The sequence below is a fragment of the Cygnus olor genome, chromosome 15 (genome assembly GCF_009769625.2).
Source record: "Cygnus olor isolate bCygOlo1 chromosome 15, bCygOlo1.pri.v2, whole genome shotgun sequence".
Taxonomy (NCBI): domain Eukaryota; kingdom Metazoa; phylum Chordata; class Aves; order Anseriformes; family Anatidae; genus Cygnus; species Cygnus olor.
Genome location: NC_049183.1, coordinates 14,697,780 through 14,717,657, shown reverse-complemented (window position 1 = coordinate 14,717,657; position 19,878 = coordinate 14,697,780). Strand labels below are relative to the sequence as shown.

At 54.9% G+C, this 19,878-nt stretch overlaps 1 protein-coding gene across 11 annotated transcripts in view; it reads right to left on the bottom strand.

Moving 5' to 3' along the window:
* LOC121078569 (myosin phosphatase Rho interacting protein) overlaps positions 1–19,878 on the bottom strand; it is a 70,675-nt gene that overhangs the window by 9,337 nt on the left and 41,460 nt on the right. For 9 of the 11 annotated variants that reach the window (XM_040574882.1, XM_040574886.1, XM_040574885.1 and 6 more), the window contains 9 exons: positions 19,434–19,575; positions 18,848–18,964; positions 16,207–16,263; positions 15,291–15,359; positions 15,009–15,098; positions 14,760–14,869; positions 10,141–10,726; positions 9,255–9,371; positions 2,198–6,061 (listed from right to left, as the gene is read on the bottom strand). In XM_040574882.1, the coding sequence (XP_040430816.1) occupies positions 2,198–6,061; positions 9,255–9,371; positions 10,141–10,726; positions 14,760–14,869; positions 15,009–15,098; positions 15,291–15,359; positions 16,207–16,263; positions 18,848–18,964; positions 19,434–19,575 (5,152 nt within the window). The remainder of the gene's footprint in view (positions 1–2,197; positions 6,062–9,254; positions 9,372–10,140; positions 10,727–14,759; positions 14,870–15,008; positions 15,099–15,290; positions 15,360–16,206; positions 16,264–18,847; positions 18,965–19,433; positions 19,576–19,878) is intronic. The other 2 variants (XM_040574893.1, XM_040574892.1) reach the window with 1 other exon arrangement.

Below are 19,878 nucleotides of genomic sequence, written 5' to 3'. Positions count from 1 at the left end.
CTGCTCTCCTCTGCAATCCCTGCTTCCAGGTGCGGCCACCTCTGGGTGGAAAGCAGAGGGCTCGTGACAACAGCAGGACGTTAATTCACAATTGAGTATTGCTTCAAGTGCTGCACGGGAAATGATTTCCCAATTCAATTACTAGGATTGAATTTAGGCCAGGAAATAGGGAACAGTGCTCTAGGGATTCAGGAATCAACAATGGTGAAATCTCAAGTCCCAGCTGGGTTTTTCTGCCCCTGGCACAGATCCTGCTCGTGCCTTTGCAGGGGGCAAATGCAACCGTGATGGCAGGGTGGGGGCAGAAACCCACGCTGCTGGTCAGGGGCCACCTGAGCTCCCCGGGGCAGGCGTCAGACCCATGAGGAGAAACGGCCCCCTTGGGTTCTTCTTTCCTTTCTGAAGACAGCAGCAAGCCCCAGGACAGGCTGCATTAAGCCAGCCCCTCCGCAGGCAGTCACACACTGGACTTTTCTCCCTCTTTATTCGACTTTCCTATCTCAATGAAATTCTTGATTCACACTTGTGTTTTCAAAGGGGAGCGAGGGAGCCACAGGGACTCTAAGGGAGATTTAAGGGGGACAAAGTCACTCCCCCAGTGACAGAAGTCTAACACCCACTGACCTACACTAACATACACTCTTCAGCATCACCACTTTGTTGTATAATTCTGCATAACCTCTGTCATTCCTCCCAGTTTTCAGCTCTGGTGCTTTTTCCCTCCCCTCAAATTTTAATCCAGAGGCATTTTTCGTTTTGTTTTTTTTTTTTTTTCTCAGCCTTGTTTTCTGAAACTTGCAGTTCAGTGCCAGAACCTGTCTGGGCTTGGCTTGCAGGATCCTTCATTATGCCTCTAACATCGAAGGAAAATCACGGATACTCCTCGATAGGACTGTGGATTCAGTATTGAATGTATTGTAAATGCATTGCTACAAATCCAGGACACCTGAAAGGTACAAACCAGTGCCTAGTGTTACTACATTCTCCATCTGGTTCAGAAGAGAAGAATCTTAACCTGTGAAACAGACTGATTTGCAGTTGCCTGGATGGCTTTCAGACCAAGGGACATTTCTATTTTCCTCTGTCCCTCTGCTCCCTCCAGAGATGCATACACAGGCCAGCTGGAGCCGCTCTCCTCCCGGACCGCTCTGCCCAGCCGATGCTTCTTGCTTTGGTTTTGGCAGAGCCAGGGAGGGAGGGCAGGTTCTGTGCTTGCTATTAGTTTGGAGCCTCAATTTTGGCTGTTTTTGCTGACTTCCACAAACGACTGCTCCTAGAAAGCATCGCCAGCATGGCCTTTGCATGACCGTCGCTGACCTTTTGGGCACCTCTCCTTCCCCCTGCTGCTCAACCTGGCTGCTGCTGGGACTCCTCCATCACCCTAAAACCAGGTCCTAGCTGGAAACAAAAGCAGAACACCAAACCCAGGAGGTTTTTTTGTGTGTGTGGGTTTTTTTTTTTTTTTTTTTTTTTCAGAGCTGTACCATCTACGGCTGGTTTTACAGCCCGCCCTGACTGCTGGAGCAATGTGAATGAAGGCATTTCATCGCCACTGGGTTTTCTGCACCTAAGGCTGGGGTCCCAGTAACTGTGCACTGTTTGTTATGTGAAGAATTGCTGGCATATACCACCAGTGATCTCCCTCTTAGCTGCATGCAGAGGAGACTGCTGTGCTACAGAATTTGGTATCTGTTTGCAGCTACCTGCCCCAAAAATGTACATTTGGAGAGTGCAGGCTCCCGTTTCATCTCCCATTTTTGAGGGCAGCAGAGACAGACTGGAGATTTGGTCAGACTGGGAAAGACAGAGTTCAGGAATGCTTCTAAAGGGAAGTCACAAACAAAATGTACACCTCGGGTACGAGGAGAAACACTACGTATCTGAAAGAGAGCTCGGCAGCATCAAGCTATTTTGAAACTCTCCCTCTGTCTACACGACCAGCAGCCCTGCTGCTGAGACTGCCTCCGGTAATTACCTCTCTCCCCCACAGCAATGCATTTAGAATACCCCAGCACAGAGAAAAGCAAACATGGAATAAATACCATGCTTTACAGAGGCCTTTTAAGCACTTGGGGGCTTGCTCAGGTGTGCTGCCTCTCAAGGGGGATGCCCCTAAGTTTGGCAAACCTTGGGACCAAAAGCACCCTCCCGGTACACTCGAGCAGGAGAAAGCATAAAGCGTTAAACGTAGCAAAACCTTTAGGTTTTCAAAGTCTTTCTGGTATTTCTCCCTCAGCGTGGAAGCGCTGCCCTCCAGGTGCTTGTTCTCCAGCTCGTCCCTCATCACATTCATCTGGGCCTCCAGCTCCTGGATGCGCTCCCTCAGGCCGTGCATGGAGTCCAGGTCACTGCTGGGGCCCTGCCCGGCGCTGCCCGGCTCCCCCGCCACCCAGGGGTCTCCACTGCCCGGTCCTGCCGCAGGGGACACCTCCGGGTGCTGCCGCTGGTACTCGTCGAGGGTCTCCTGCAGGCGCTGCAGGTTCTGGCTGTAGTGCTCCTGCAGCGCCTGCAGCTCCTGGCCGTGGATGACCTGCAGCTCCTTGATCTTGGCCTGGAACTTGTCCTCCAGCAGCTGCATCTGCTCCAGGTGGTACCGCTCCATGTTCTGCTTGTCGCGGACGATGGCGTCCAGCTGGCTGAGGCCCTCCGTCCTCTCGGCCTTCAGGGCATCCTCTGTCCTGTTCAGCTGCTCGATCACGTTTCGAATCTCCTCCTCATACCGGCCCTGTAACTCGCTCAAGCTTTTGCTGTGCTTGCGCTCTTCCTCCTCCAAAAGCCTTCGCTGACCGTCCAGCTGGGAGACCTTTGCTTTGAGATCGGCGTTCTCCCGCTCGAGCATGGCTATCACCTCGCCGTACTCCCCCTGCTGCTTTCGCAGCAAGTCTTCGTACTCGTCCCGGAGCAGAGAGACCGTCTTCACGCGCTCCTGGCAGAGTGCGTCCATGCTCTGCAAGGACTCCTTGTATGACTTGAGCTCTCTCTCGTACTCCAGTCGGACTTTGCAAGCAGCATAACAAACCTGAGCCTGAACAATTGCATCTTGGACTAACAAAGAGGAATACCGCTCCAGGTCTCCCATGCACGAGTGATACGAAAGACTCTGAGATATCTTCAGGAGCTTCTGGCAATCTCTCATGGCCTCCTCAGGAGGCAGAGACAGTAAGGCAACGGATATTTCCTTAAGAACGTTTGATTTGTCCTTTAGCTGTTGGGCAAGATCTTCCTGGATGGAAACAAGAGCTTCACTACTGTGGCCTGGCAGGCTGCAGACCTCCCCCACCTTGGCCGATTCCTGGTACGGCACCATTTGGAGACAGCTCCCGTCCCAGGAGATCTGTGTTCTTTCTGAAGCATCTTTCTGAATTTCAAGTGCTTCAGAAATCTGGTGCATAACTCTGTCAAAATCAGGAGTCCTGTATGCTTTGATGATTTCCTCCAGCATGCATTTATGCTGCTGGAGAGCTGTTTTGGTATTATGGAGGTCCTCTTCAATTGTTTTTAATCTCCGATGGAAAGATTCCCTCATTTTCTGTGCCACAAACCCAAGTTCTGCCTTGATCAATGTAGCATCTGCTACAGCACTGAGAAAACATGGAGAAAAACCCAAACCTGCCGTTTCTGTTTTGCTCTCTGCTTCTCCTTCCCTGGTGCTCAAGTGCACTCTCAGCTCCTCCACCTGGCTCCAAAACTCCCCTTCCAGCAGCAGCTTGTTAGACAGGACACCGGCCAAGTCAACTGCTGTAGGAGAAACATTTGCCGGCTCTATCAAAGCCACCTCAGCTGTCCCTTGGATCTCTCTGAGCAGCTGAGATATCTCAGAGCCTGCACTTTGCAAAGACTCTGCTATTTGGTTGATTAGAGAGGCCTCGAACGCCACTCTCTCAGAAAGCCATCTCAGCTGGCCCACGTCGAACGTTTCAGCTCGCTGCTCCTTGGGGACGTGCTCCTCTTCACTCAGAAGCCCTCCCTCTGAAGCAGGGGTTTCCGCGATAAGGTCCTCACCCTGCTGATACTCAGACGGGCCTGGCGCCCCTCTCAAGGCTTGAATTGCGCTCGATAAGGTCGTTTCCAGGCCAGACAGAGTAACAAGGAACAAATCGCCCTCTTTTTCCTCATCTGACTTAGGCAAAGCTCTTAGTTGCTCCCTGCACTTCTCTAAGCAAGTCAGTGCTTGATCGTTTTTCATCTGGAAGCCTCCCAGCTCGCTCACATGATTTTCTATGAGCTTGAACTTCTCCTGCCTCTCGCTCTCCAGCTGTGAGATCAGAGCACTGACTTGGGACAAGCTGCTCTGAAGCTGTTCCCGCAGCTGGGACTCCGTGCTGGCCCACTGGTGGTGAAGGGCGATGAGCGTCTCCTGATTATGGCCGTGCTGGCTTTCAAGCTTCATGGTTACATCTTTGAGTTTCTCCTCTGTGATATATAGCTTGGTTTCCAGAGAATGGATGATCGAGAGGTAGGTCTCGGAGTCGCTGGCCCCTGACGATGGGTAACCAAGAGCAGGCTCCGAGGACATGCTTTCTTCAGACAGCGACCTGTCTTGGCTCGTGTCTGAAGAGGTGCTGCTTGTCCAGTTCTTCTCTGACCCATCCGGGTGGATATATTTTTGGCACTGGATGCTCGAGAAACGGATTCTTTGCCTCTTGGCCCCCATGATTCCTACATCAGGCTTTGCTAAGGCTTTCTGAACCAACTCTTGGTCCTGGAGCTCTGCAGCTTTGGACGGGGAGCCAAACTCCTCTGCTTGCCTCTGGCTGGTCTCAAGGACTTCCTCCTCCTCCTCCTTCAGTGCGTAACTCAGAGCTGGGAGGACATCGTGAGTTTGAGGCTGCCCCAGCTGAGATGGATGACTTTCATCAGCCTCGAGATTGGGGCCAACATCTTCTGTCTCCTCAGCACATGGACCTGTGCCTATGCTAGCTAATTTCCTTAAAGCCTCCTCCTTGGCCTTCAGCTTTACTTTAGTCTCCTCTAAATTGCTATCCAGAGCAATCATTTTAACCAAAGCCTCGCTGAGATCTTGATCTTTCTTCTCCACAATTCTCAAGTGCATTTCCTTAACGTGTCTCAGCTCCTCTTCTTTTTCTTTCAGCACCTTCTGCACACCCTGGAACTGATCCGACACCTCCTCAAACGACTGCTCCAGATTGTGGTAGTTGGTCTCTTCCATCTTCAACTTTGCTTGCAGCTTTGCAACTTCGTTATCTGACTCGGCAACCTGGTTCATGAGCTCGTGGAACCGACATTTGATCTGATCTCTCTCCCTTTCAAGCTCCTCAATGTGCTCGGCGAGTTTCTGGATGCTGGCCTCCTTCATCACCAGCTGCTCCTCCAGCTGGTGGACAAGCTCGCTGCCTTCGAACTTGGCGCTCAGCTTCTCCTTCTGCAGAATCTCCATTTGCTGCTCGTTGTTTTGCAGCTGATTCTCGTACTCGTTGGCCTTATCCTCCACCTCCTTCAGACTGTGTAATAAAACCTGCTTTTCCCTCTCACAGCTCTCCAGCAAAGCCTCGTAATTCTTCTGCAGCTTCTCCTCCATGAGGATCCGCGTTTGCTCACTAGCGTTCAGCTGCCGGCTCAGGTCAGCGATCCTGTCCTGGAGGCGCTGCACCTCCTTCTGATGGTCCCTCTGCAAAGCCTGCTGCATTTCCAGGTCCCGCAGTTCCTGGGTCTTCTCGAGGAGCAGAGCCTCCGCATTCTTCAGCTTCTGCTCGCTGGCCTTCAGCTGGGAGCTGAGCGCGGCCTCGCCGTGCTGCCACTCCTCCAGCTGCTCCTTGGCTTTCTCCTTCTCACTCCTCAGGTCGCTCTTGAGCTTGGCCAGCGTCTGCTCCTTGATGGAGAGCTCGGCGGCCGCGTTGCTGAGCCTCGCCTGCAGGCTCTGAATCTCAGCTTCATGGTGCCGGATCACGTCCTTAGCCTCGGCGTAGCTGCGTTTCAGCGACTGAATCTGCTGATTGATCAGCTCTTGACGCCGGCACTGGGCTTCCAGCTCGCTTTGGAGGTCTTGGTTGACTTTGTGGAGCCTCTGCCAGGCACCTGATGGCGAGGCGGCCACCTCGGTCTTAAAAAAATTGATTAAATATGAGATTAGTAACACTCTTGGCTCTCCCTTCTGAGTGTCACACCTCTGGCCAGGCAGGCCACGGAAAAGCTCCTCACAGCGATTTGGCTGCTACCCACAAGCTCCAATTGGGATGATTTGTTCTTGGCACAATTTTATTTTGTTTTAACCAACTTTTCTTTTTTTTTTGTTTTAAGTGAGCGACAACTGCTTTCCAGTAACAGAAAACATGGACCGTAACATCAAAACAGCTGTACAGTAACAGGCTAAAAAGAAAACAACCAAAATCAAACAGAACCAAAAAAACAATGAAAAAAAGAAACACCAGCAGTAAAACAGAGACGGACAGACGAGAGAAAAACTGGAAGGGTGAGAAGGAGGAGGGGGTGGGAACAGGCTGGGGAGAAAGGAATTGCTTTTTTAGTGTGTTTGTTCATTTTGTCATGAAACAAAAAGTGCACAGTTCAGGTACCACAGTCCTACCGAACAAAAGCAACAACAGAAAGTGAGGTGGCAACAAATGACATCACATCCCACCAAAACGCAGGGAGACAGGACAGCCGGCGTGGCGATGTCATTTCTGTGACTGCTAGACAGGACTTATTGGCTGCTCATCGCATTAGAGAGATGGTGTTATGCTAAAGTTTAAGGCTAGGAAGGATTCTAATTTCGCTACCTGCAAAAAAAACAAACAAAAAAGGACAAAATAAAAAGCCCGACAAGTGAAGGAGGGGAACAGGTATGATGAGAATGTAAAATAAAAGAAACCAACCTTTGTGAGATTCAAACCAAAGCAGTGTAGCATGCAAAGAGAAAACTCACAAAGAGAGTCATGCAAAAGGCGACAGAAATTATGTATCTTTAAAAAAAAATAGACAGAAGAGGCGAGAGAAGCACAGCGTTAAGCCTAGGAATTTGGCCTGCCTTGCTGTACTCTGGTTGCTGGTAAGGAAAGCCCACAGATGTGACACTCAGTTACGTTAAGTTAAATTTCATGCTTTACACCAAAAAACCATGCAAGAACACCCGCCCGGGACAGGTTAGTACGTGACCCCCTCCCGCCCGCCGTGACCGGAGCTGGGGACGTCTCGGGTCGGTGTGCGTAGGGCAGGAGCCCCCGCCGTGCCCCCCGCTTGGGTTCGGCATTGGGCACCCCATGTCCCGAGGAAGCTGAGAGCGAGAGAAGGGTTACAGGAGGGTGGAGAGGCTGCAGTGCACGGCACATGCATCGGGGCGGTTATCTCGGCGGCTGCCTTACGGAACAGCGTCTCTCGTGCCGCGGCAGCACTCGGGTGTCCGCCACGGGGCTGGCTGAGGGCTTGGTGCCCCCCTGGGGGCTCGGGAGGGATGGGCTGGGCTCCCACCGACACAGGAACCTCTCCGAAATTAGGCGTGATGGAGGTGGGGGGGCGTTCAGAGGGTGAGTCCAAAAAAAATGCCACGATGTTTGCCCGCAGTTTGGGGCTGCAGAAACCCCTAAATAATAATCGGTTTCCTTCCCTTCATGTTGGTGGGGTTTGGTGGGGTTACTCCTTCCTACAGGGCTTTAATCCCTCTGCTCCTGGGGTAACGTAAGGCGAATCCCTGGGACAATTAGACCGGAGCAGCAAAACCCTCTGACCCTTCCAAAAATCCCTGCCCAACTTCTAGGTCAGAGGCTGGGTCACTTCTTAGTGCAGCAACGATTTGCTCAGCCCTTCTGCAGACTTCCCCTCTCGCCCCACCTCGCATCGAGGCGCCACGGCCACCTTCAGCACGGCCGGCCTGGTGGTGGATGCAGCACCTGGTTTTGATCCCCGTCCCCTGGTTTCCAAGCCCCAGGCGAAGCGGGGTCGGATGCCTTTGCTCCAGGGATGCAGGAGTTACTCCACTGTCGTGGAAACTCGGGCTGGTGCCAGGGCCTGCGGCCAGCGCGAGCTGCTGCCATACAGCAGATTAAATCCAGCCCCAAAACAGGGGCGGCAGCTGCAGACTATGAAGTGGCAAATCCTGCAGACATTGGGATCATGATAGATGGGGAATCTGCTCGTGTTTCTCCTCCTCCAGCAAGATGTGTCCCTGCAGGAGCTCAGCCCTGCACCTCGGACAAACCTGGCCTCTTGCTGGTCTCGTTTAACAGCCTTACGGATGCTGAATCTGCCATTCAAAAGAGGATGGCACTGTCTCTCTAGCACCGACTTATTTGCTAGCTCGATGCCATTTTCTTCTCCTTCTGGTCCCCAAGGATGCTTTTCCAGCATTGCCAAGTAAAAATGGCACTCCTCCCAGCAAGCACTGTAGCTTGGGGGGCTCCAAAATAATACATTAGTAAGTAACTCCTCCAAGGAGATCACCAGTAAGGAAGGGAAGACACACTCTTGCCTGGGCTGGCTCCTCTGCCTTTGCAATTTCTCCAGGGGAAATTCCTCCCTTCAGAAACAAGGACGTAAGGCTTGCTGCCGCGGGAGCACAGCATGCAGCCACACAAGGCCACGTGGATCCAGAGCCACTTGGGCCAAATAGACGTGAGCAGATCAAAACACCACCCCTGCCGAGCCAGAAGCTGCCTTCATGCCTCCTCCGGAGCACTGATGCTCTCACAGGAGGGGCTGGCAAAAAGCCCGCTGTTTGGATGTGGGGAGGAAAGGCTTCCCAAGAGATTATCCCAACTCTTTGGCCAAAATTTCCAAACCATTTCCAGGCCTTGCTGTGGAAAGGCACCTTGTAACAGAAGAAACCACCGAAGCTCTCCAAGACAGCAGCTGGGCTGTCCCAGAGCGAATCACGCCCTGACTCCAGAAGGAACTGCAGGGCTACAAGACACGTGGACAGCCTTACGTCCACCCCCTGCCTGAGGGGAATGCCTGGCACTCATAAGGGGGATCAGAGCTGTTGCACAGGCAATCGCAGTACAGGATGGATCAGAGATGGGCTTTGCTGAGGTCCTATCGACCGTGGCTGCGTTTTGTTTTCTCCTGGGGAAACCAGTAGGCAGCGTTATCTTCTGGCTGCTGCATCCCAGATCAGTGCTTTTGGTAAGCAGGAGATCCTTTCCAGGTGACAACTAGCAACTTTTCCAAGAGGGTCAGATCTCTTGGAACCCCTCCATCTCTGCATTAACCAGGATGTGCCCACAACAGCCCGGCCTGAAGTCCAACATGGTCCCCTTTGGGCGCAGAGAAGACAGCTTTCCCTCTACCCCCAGCTCTCCTACCTGCAACACGTAGCCCTCCCGGGCACTCTGCTCCCGGCCCAGCGCCACTTTCAGCTGGTCCTGCAGGTGCCGGTTCTGTTCCAGGAGCTCCAGGGCCTCCTTCTGCTTCTGCTCCAGCTGCAGGGACACAAACAGAGAGACCGTCCAGCGAGTGGGCAGGGGGTCGGCCATCAGGAGAAAGCAGCTCAGAGGAGATGCCAAGAGGCACAAACAGGACGTCCGATGGCACCGCTGCCTTGCTCTGCTCTGTGATCTGGATTTCATTTTACCAGGCCAAGTTCCACCCCCCAAAGAACTATGTTGTATTTTAGTTTAATTTGTAAAGCTCACTGCAGAAAAGGACAGACAGCACCAGCCCGTGCCAGGCGTGGCCCAGGCAAATCCCACCCGGGTTCAGGCTAGCAATACTCATGGCTACTCCACGCCTGCACCGCTTTCATTCCTGCTGATACACCTCAATCCTGACTAACAACAACCTTTGTTATCCCAGGCGTGGACCTCTTCCAAGTGAGCTGAGTCTCCTTTCTTTTCCTAAACTCCTGAGATCGTTTGATACAGGCTCCACAAGAAGCAAACCTCTGTGACGTGTGCTGCAATTCAACCCTGCTTATAATTTTGTAGACATAATTGCAGACACAGATCTCTACAGGTGCAGAGGCAGGCAGAATTATGAGCTTCAATTCAGAGTCTGGTTAACACGCATCTATTGTGCTCATCTCGTCAGAGGAAGGCAGGCTAACAAACGTAATCCTGGGAACACAAAAGCTGGCAGAACAAGAACGGATGTGGACCTGTGCCCCAAGCATCCCCACTCACTGCTACCACGAAGCAGGAATAAATACAGCTTTTTAAGCCTTGCTCAGGCTTCCTACAGCTACCGCTTTACCTCCTTCTCCAACAGCGTGGTCAAGTGCTGCTTCGCCAGCCCCTCGTCCCGGTCCTCGGCGTGGGCGAGGTGCAGGGGCGCGATGGGGATCTGCTTCTCCTCCCGCAGCGGGGTGGTCTCCACCTGGTGCCACCGCTGCTCGATCTCCACGTGGACGTTCTGTGGTTTGATGTCTGCCGGGACGGGCAGGATCCGGTCCACCTCCATCCTCAGCGCTTCCTCCGGCCCTGCCCCGTCCACGGCGTCGATCATCTCGAAGCGCTTGCGCCGCTCCTCGCGCCGCCGGGCCCGCTCCCGCTCCAGCTCTCCCGGGTCGGTGTCAGCGGTGCCGGTGTCCCTGGGGAAGGCGGCGGTGCCGCTCTTGGAGGCGTCTGCGGCGTTCGCACGCTCCTGGGCAAGGGCTTGCTGGATGGGGCGAAACTCAGCCCAGTCGAAGGTCTTGGAACGTCCTTCTCGTCGGCGCTCTCGGGCACGGCTCCGCTTCTGCTCCGGGTCCAGCTCTGCTTGCTCCGCGTCTGGCTTCTCGCTGGGCTTTGGGCTGGTCTCAAAGGAAGAGCTCGTTTTGCTTTTCTCTTCCGGCAGGGAGCTGCGAGGACAGAAAGAGGATGAAAGAAAAGCGTCAGCGTGTGCTTGAGGTGGCCAGGTGCTCCCACGCATGCCTTGAAGAGCCGGGTGGAAAGGGGCTGCTGAAGCCCAAGCCAATGCCACGTGGGTGCCCCCCTGCCCCTCCATCTCCCAACACCTCTCTGGTGCGGGAGCCACCGCTGCCCTTCCCCGGGTCGCGCTGGTGTGCAAAGCCTTGGTGCAAGCGCCCCCAGAAGAGCTCGATCCTGACCGTGCTCCTCGGCAGCTGCCCCGGGGCCGGCAGCAGCCCCAAACCGTCCTCACGGGCAGTAAAGAGGCTTTGAGAACTCCCCCAGTGCCTGCCTGCCCATGCACACACGCTGGTCGACGCGGCCACATCACGTGCTCGCAGGGAGGGTGCCACCGGTCCCACCAAAAGCCAGCCCGGCTTCAGCACCGTGGGGTGGAGAAGCGCAGAGTGTCTGGTAACAGTGGTACAGTTTTCCTCGAGCTTTGGCAAAGGCAGGGCATTAACAGGGTGAAAACTTCTCCGTGCCACTATCTGCGCTGAAGGCACGGATCTCCCCACGGAAAGCAGCCTGGCGCGGGTGGCACAGGGCTGCATGGCACGGACGCCGTTGTTGGTGCAGCAAGGAGAGCAAGAGTTATTGGACACGCCGCGGAAATCACTGCAAACGCCAGTTTCTCAAGCAAGGGATGATTTTTAGTGCTGAGTTAGGGGGCGGTGGGTTGAGAGGGGAGACATACTCGTCAAGCAGGGAGAGTTAACAGGGGAAGGCAATACCGTTTCCAACCTACGGGTAATCCATAATGCAATATCAGCTCATTAAATGTAGACATGCCAGCCTTGGAACATGCAGATCGAAATCAAAAAAAAAAAAGGAAATGGCTGTGTTTAAGTTTGCAGAGGAATCCTGTCCCGCAGGAACGGCAGGCGCTTGCTGACCCCTCTTTGCCACCAGAAGCCCCCGAGACGCCTCCTGAGGCACAGCCCTGCTGCTCAGGCTGCCCCTCGGCTCTCCACGTCCAGCACAACCACAGCATCCCCCGGGCTCCAGCACAGCCTGGAAAAGCTTTCTAGAGGGGCGCAGTGAGAAAGAGCCAGAAAGCAGCTGTCTGGGCCCTTCGCCGCAGGCAAATCAATGCTACCACTGCTGCAGCCCACGAGACCACATGCGCCCGGACTGCCGGCAGCAGGAGCAGCAGCAGCAGCAGCAGCAGCAGCAGCAGCAGTAGGGCTCCCCCAGCGCTGGAACAAGCCCCGCTCCCCCTGCATACACCCAAAGACCGGGGCAGAAGGGATGACTCTGCATGGGGCCAGGTATCTTCCGATGCACTTTCATCCACCATCAAACCACGGGCTCAGTAGAGCTGGGTTTCAAGAAATTCTGGCAGTTACCGGCTAAAAACAGTTCTTGGAGACGACTCCTTCTTCAGCTCTGTCACTCGTAGCTAATAAAATAAAGCCAAAAGGCACCACAGCGAAACCTCCTTGCTCCTCAACCGTTAGAAGATACTGCCTGGCTCCAGAGCAGACGTACAGCCAGGCACTCAGTCTGGAGCCAGTTAGTGATCACAGCTGCACTTTAAATAAGTAAACCAGCGAGGAGATGGCGTCTTAAAACGGAGAAGAGCGCTAGGAAGAAAGGGAGCCCTGAGGCCCCTCGGGCATCGGTGGAAGACAGAAATAACGTTGCTCTAAACACCACGGAGAAGAACCTCAGCATTTCTAGAGATGCCATCTCTCGCGAGCCCACTCCTCCTCTGCAGCTCCCAAAGGGCACACGGATGTGTGCCAGGGCACGGCCGGCCGGCCGCAGGGAGCCGCGCTACGAGACCCACAGGGCTGCCCCAAAGTTTTGCAGTTCATCTCCCACGAGTGCCTCGCGGCTTTTAATTCTGCTCACACATTTCCCACCTCCTCCACTGTAGATAAATTAATTCCCATCACGTGGCGAGGAGGGAACTTTGCCTGTCGACGGTATTTATGGGTCAGGCAACAGAAAGACGGTTTTTATAGGGGTGGACGGGGAGCGCACGGGGGCTGCAGGGAACCGGGGCTGGGGGCTCAGCAAAGAGCCAGCGCTGGAGCAGCCACCGTCCTCCTTGTGCGTGCTTTACATCCGCACGGTTATCGTTTGCACCGTGTAATTAGCGCCTCTGCAGATTGCAGGGTACGGCGGAGGGCAGGGAGCAGGGCAGCACCTGCCCCCCGGGGTGCTGACACACGCTGCAATATAAACAGTAATTAGGACTGGAGTAACGAGAAAGCGTGCGCTGGGCTCGGTGGAGACGTGGCAGGGGGGTGAGGAGGGGCAGAGGAGGGCTGCAGGGAGCCAGCAGCACCGTCCCCAGGCTGCTGGCAGGGTGAGGGGGCTCACGACGTGCCCAAAGACGCCACGACGGGCTGGGCTACCCCGCGCTCACACCGCAGCAAAGGGCTTGCCAAAAACCCCCGGTGAACGCAGACCTCCAGCTCACAACTTCTCAGCGAGGTGACCGGACCCCACGTGCACCCCACCCGAGATCAGCCCGGTGAAAAAGGAGCAGAGTGCACCTCTGATTCCCTCGTCCCCAGCTCGGGCTTCAGCTTCGCCGGCTATTTAGGCGGCGTAACAAGTTACTGCACAACCGGCCCCTGGAGCGCCTCACTGGGGTAAGCCAAGTCAAACCACGTCGCGTGGGCTCAGGGGAGAAGCAGTGACAGTGAGCACAGGACTACTGTCATGCAGTAACCTGCTAGGCTATCAACATTTAGGGCTCTTTAAAGGCTGGGAGGTCCCCCCAAATTTCCCGGGTCTTCATCTTCACATCTAGTCACATCGGAAGATACCAGTGTGGGGAAACCAAGTGTCAAGACCAGGTTGCTTCTTCCCTTCTTTCTGGCTTTTGTTTAAAAGAAAAGAAAAAAAAAAATAAAGGGGGGAAAAAAAGAAAAGAAAAAAATAAATGAAAACTGCAGAACTTCCCATCCGAGGTGCAGAAAAGGAGGAGCATGCAGTGAATCACAAGATATACAAACCACAAAACGTTAATACAGGAGAGAACACAGTTTTCCAACCTGGGCTTCAGCACGGATAGTTTCAAAGAGAAGTTTTTCCTGGGATTGCATGGAAATCAAACACACAGAGGAGTGAGGAGAGAGGCGGCGACCCCGCGAGGCCCAGCGGAGCTGGGGCAGGGCTGGGAACCGGCGGCCGGGTGCCAAGCGGGACGGGACGGGAGACGCCGGAGCATCCCCAGCCAAGAGCGCCGGGTGAGAAGAGCCATTCCACCAGGGGCAAACCTGGCCAAAACCTGCTCGCCGCAGCTACGGGAAGGACGGAAGACGGAGTTAATGGTGCGGCCGTGTCCAGGAAGCCTGTAAGAGGTGGCCCGTGGGAGCGTGGCTGGCGCGGTTAAGCTGTGAGGAGGTCAAACGCCCTGTTCCCCGCAGCAGCAAGCGCTCACGGACGGTTCTCTGCGAACCCAGGGGCCCCTTCCTCTGGCACTGGCGGCAGGAGGAGACGCGAATATTGCTAACGCGCAAGGGGAAGGAGCCGCGGCCGCTATCTGGAAGATCAAAAGAGGGAGGCGATTCGCTGGCTGGAGTTTAAAATACATCGGAGCCAAACAGCTTCTCGTCGAGCCCTGGGCTCGCGCTGCCGTGACCCGCGGCGGGGACGGGCAGCTCGTGCTGAACAGTAGCCAGAGGAAAGGGGGAACCCAGCGCAACTGATTCCAAGTGCTTTCACAATACCTGGTGGGAATCCAGAGGAGCCTTGATATAGGAACAGTATTTCATATTCCTACGCACAAATTAAAGCCACATTTTCAACCCTCTTTGAAATGTGCACACGTTAAAGAGTAACTCAGCATTATCAGCATCCCCACAAAGCGTATCCAAACCAAGCCCAGAGAGAGGGACGAGAGAAAGAGCCGGAGCTTCCAGGGACAGACAGGCTCAGCAAGAAGAAAGGACGAGGACAAGAAAAGAGGAGTTACTCCTGCGCAGCAAACCAGACCACCGCAGGGGCCGGGAACCCCCCCCTTACCTTGTTACGTCGGGGGCAGTGGTCGGGCGAACGTGCTTCATGATGGTCTGAATCCAATTGCGGCGGATGCCAGACGTCATGGCAGAGAGGGTGAACTCCCCTTCCTTCGTCTGGGGAGAGCAGAGCACGGCTCAGAGCTGCTGAACATGCACCACCAGCACCTCCCCGTGCTCCCTGCAGCCACCCAGCACCCAGTCCCGGGGCTCTGCTCAGCCACCGGACTCTTCCTCCTCCCCACGTTGGCCTTACATGGATCTGGAAGCCGTAGTTTCGCTGGACTGGGTACTCGGTGACATCGTAGCACGTGGATAAATCGATTTCTCCATCCAGGTCAGCTGCCTGCAGAGGGAGGGGAGAGGTAAAACACACCGTAACGCTTTGCAAACCAAAAGTGCTGTGGATACGTGCAGGAGGTGCAGGGTTTGGGGAGATGCCCAACGCCCGCAGCACTGCGAGAGGCACACAGCAGGTCTGCGGGGAGCACGAAGCCCCAGGAGCAACGGGTTTCATGCCCGTGGGGGTGACACCCACCTCCTCCGCCACCGAATCCCGGTAGTATCTCAGGCTCTGGTCAGTCAGCACAAACCAGTGCTTCTTCCACTAGGAAACAACCAGCACAGGGTGGTTACCAGCAGCCTCTCCCCTCCTGGCTCCCCCGAGAAGCCCTCCAGAGCAGCAGGCAGCAGCACAAGGGCTGCTGAGCTGGTTCAAGCCACCGGGATTCCCGGCTGCCACACCGGCCGAGTGCCAGACCCCAACAGCACCAACCCCACGCCTGATGGTGAAACTCCACGCGAGCCCTGGGAACTGCTGGAGCCCTCCATTAGCTCTACTGGCAGAAGGGTGCTTTTAGTGGTTGCACTGAAAGCCTTGGAGGGATTAAAAGCAAAAAAAAAAAGGCAATAAAATGTTCGTGTTTTATCTGCAGTACCTAGAAATTAAATTGCAGCCTGTTCCTGGCACGTGGACTACACGAACGCACCTTCTGCAGGCTCCCTGCACAGCACAGGCTTATCCAAGGGAGCTCAGGTAGCAAAGCACTCGCTCCAGCAGCTCGTTCAGCCCTGGCTGCCTACAGACGTGCCCTCAACCCCTGGGCCCAACGCACCAGCAGGTACCCGCAGCTCAGCCCAGCTCCGGCTCAGCTGCGCCTGCCCCGGCTCCGTAGGAACCCAGGGCGTGACATCCAGATGTGGGGCTTGGGAACTCCCAGGACAGAGCACCGGCTATTCCTGGCACACTGCTTCTGCCTTCAGATTTGTCTGCCCAAGCTTCTGGCTTCTCCCACCCCCATCGCTCTGTCCCCACTGTCCCTGCTATTGCCACCCGTCCCCCGGGACCGACCGCAGCCGCGTGCGGAGAGCTCGCCCGGCCACGAGGCTCTCCTGGAGGTGGGAGCTGCCAGAAATGGGGGTAACCGCAGTGGGGAGAGCTTCCCCAGACTCACCTGCCCGTCCTCGTACTGCTTCGTCAGCCAGCCCTTCTTGAAGTTCAGCAGGTCGGGCTGCAAGGAAGGAGAGAGGCGGTCAGAGCCGCGGGCTGGGCCGCCAGCGGCCGCATCCAGCCGGGGACCAGGCAGCGGCAGCAGCTTGACAAAACGCAGCACAGCACCCAGAGAGACCAGCCACAGCGAAATTGGATCACTGCGCTGCGTGGAGGCTAAACGTCTGCTCCGAGGAGGCGCAGGGATCTGCTGCATGGTTTATTCGGGCTAGGCCCTTCCTAGCACTTGTGATTTCGTACTGTTGCACCAGGATTCAAAGGAAGGAGAAGTGAGGGATTAGCAGGACTGCAAGCATTTTTGTCCCTCTCTTACCTACTAGGAGGGAAAAACCACACATTATTCCATGCATGGATTCAACGCCAGGCTGCGTGCCCATATGCAGGGCCTGGAAATAGAGGGAATCCCAGCACCGCACCACCCAAACGACACCTGCTATTTCCTGCACCGGGATGCTGGAGCGATGAGAGAAGCAAGGCAGCTGTGTGGGCTGACTCCTGCCAGCCCTTACCTCCTCCCCAGCCCTGCCAGCGCACCGGGAAGGATGTGGGGGAAATGCTTTCGCTCCCTCGAGGCTGAGCTCCTCCGGCTGCTCCACGTGCTGCGGGCAGCGGGGGAGGAAAGGAGAGCAGCCCGCTGGTGAAATGCAGCTGCAGCGTCCGACATGGGCTGCAGCAAGAGGAGCAAGGGAAAGCAGGGACTGGAAGCCAGTTCAGATGAATCTGTGCTACAGGGGAGCTCATCCTGCGTTTGTGTGCTCCCACGGTGGTGGGAATCCAGCACAAAGTCACAGGGGAGAGCAAATGCAGGGGAGAGAAGCGGAGGAGCGAGCGGAGAGCCGCCAGCCTGAGCAGCCCGGCCGTGATGTGGCTGCATGCAACAAGCCCACCGAGCCCCACCAGTGCCTTCTGAAGAGGCAAAGAAACCAGAGAGAAAACTGCATTTGCAGTGACTGCATCCATCTCTGAAGCAGGCTAGGAGTGCTGGGCATCCTCATTTCAGCCCTGATCTACCCTCAGAGAGCAGTACACCATCTGCCTGCTTCTCCTGTGCCAAAGTGCAGGTGGGATCATGCTCCCAGGGTCTGGGTCAGGCACAAGCCCTTCCTGGTACCACAGGAGAGCTTCACAGGCAGCCCTAAACACAAAGGGCTCAACAGCCTTCAAAGGAGAGGCTGCAAGCAAAGCATCTACAATTCAGATCAAAAACCACTGGCTCCCAACCACGCACTTTGCAGGGAAGGAAAACAGGAGAACAAGTGCTACAGCTGCTCACGGGCTTGTTATTTATCAACTGGGAAGAAGCAAGAATCGTCTGCAAAAGAGACAAATCCCTCTTTAGCACCACTCGTACTACTTTACTACACCTCTCAGTTTCCTTAAAATTGAAGCCAGGGTGTAAAAGCAGCCAAAGAGAGCCGCAAAGACGCTGCTAAGCTGGCAGCACCGCAGCCCCGGGGCGGGCAGGTTTCTCCCCAGCACAATCCTCTCTCTGTCTTCCCCCGAGCACAAGCTCAGCCCAACGCAGAGCTGCTGCGGCACCAAAAGCTTGGGGCCAGCTGCCACCGAGGGGTGCAGACATCAGAGAACAGAATGAGATGAAGCACTGATCGGAGAGACACCCACGGGCGCGAACCGCAGCCCACTGCGCCTAACAAAGGATGAACTCTCCCTCGGTTTTTATCCTGCTGGATAACTGATCTGGGCTGATACTGCGAACCTGAGGGGCAGGGGAGAGTCTTGCAATCGTGGCTGCAAGCCAGCAGGCACGCAGGTTTTTCCCATGTTGCTAATTTTACAGCAGGAGTGGCACGATAAGGGCGTATTGAATGCTTCCCACTGACTGCGTGATTTTCTTGCCTTCATTAGATGACGGGCACTGTCACTTGATACTCACTCCTTGCACCTTTTTATTACAAAGAATTTAAAAATCATGCTTTTGGCTGTACAATCTACATGAAAAGCTAGCAGAGAAATGTTAAGCCACTGCATTTTTCTGAGAAGTCCTTGAATAGAAGCTGTCCGTCTATGAAAAATGCAGCTCATGTTTACAATGGCTGTGTAATCTCTTTGAGAGATTAGCAAGTGTATTTATTTTGTTCCTACAGCAGGGTGGAGAGCAAGAAGAGGGTATTTCATGCTTGTTTGCCTCCAGGTCTGGTGAGTATTTGAAACATGCAAATGGAAGAAAACTGCGGCCGGCAGCTTCAGCCCTTCCTCGGAGACCTCGCTCCGCTGACACCGACTTGCATAAACATCACGGAAGCGTCGCTGGAAACTGGGCCACGCGTCAGCCCTCCTTAACAAGCCAAACGTGAACTTGGCTTCCTATCCATTACCTGAAAATGTTTTGATTTCTGTAATAGTAGAAGGGAAGAGGCAAAAAGCGCAGCTCTTCTCTGGCTGAGCCCCTGGGACTCCCAGGAGCAGCCACACCTGATTCAGGTCACTGAAACTCAGCTATCTGCTCCAACAACGACCACACCGCACGTCCTGCACGCTGGCTATAGAGAAAGCAGCAGAGGACGAGAACCAGGTTTTCATTTCATCCACCTACACGGTGGAGGAACACAGCCCCGGTGGCTCACCGTCATGGAGGACTCCGTGGACCTTCTGTCCAGCGACTTCGCCCGGCGGTGCGGGGACAGCGGAGATGCAGACACATCCAGGATGGAGCCCACAGCCGCCCCTTCGCACGTGAAGTCCTGTGCAAAGAAAATGGGAGCCCAGATCAGCGCAGAACTAGGGCAGTGGCATAAAAATCCACATATTTAAGGGGCATCTCAAGCTCCGAACCAGTGTCATTTCCCTGGCAATACATTTTTTCAGGCCTCTCAGGCATTGAGCTGTTCCCAATTTATCTAAGCACAACTGGGACTCTCTAGATTGCCTGTTTCTTTTGTTATTTCACGCCATACGGTGGCATCCTGCCGTGCCAGATCTGATGTTTCCCTCTTTCTATTTTGGAGAAAAGAGAAAAGACAACCTGATTTTCTGCTCTGATCTGCAGCCAGGCCGGGGAGCTGAGCAGTGAGCAGCAAACCCGCTGCAAGGACTGCAGCAATCTGCCTCGTGCACGAGCCCGCCGTGCTCCAGCTGGGGGCAAAAACCCTACAGCTAGACCCCACATCCTGGGCTGTGGGTGCCACCACGAGACCTGGGTCCGCAGCTCACCCGTTTCCGTGGGAAAACCCTCTTCTCACTCCTGCCCTGCCGCGTCTCGCTGGAAAGGGCAGCTCCCGCCGACACGTTCGTCTCCATGTGCTCTGCGTTCTCAATATCCAGCGCCTCGAATTTTTCAATTACTTGGGATCGCCTGGAAAACAGAGAGAAAAGGGAAACCAGAGCCGGTTTAAACACAAGAGCAGCAACTGCGTGGAGCTGCACAATCCCGCTACGGTAGGGCTGCCTGGGGCAGCGAGGTCGCTGCACAGTTGCTTGTTCATGCACACCTGGCTTTTAGTCCCAGTTTCTCTCCTAGTTCAGGGGTGCTCAAATGCAGGGCAAGCACCCGACCTGACACACATCGATTTACCTGCAGCCAGGGTGGGGAGAAGCCTCGCACCACTCAGCTCCATAAGCGGTACCTTCTTAAATATCTAGAAAACCTTTGCAAAAC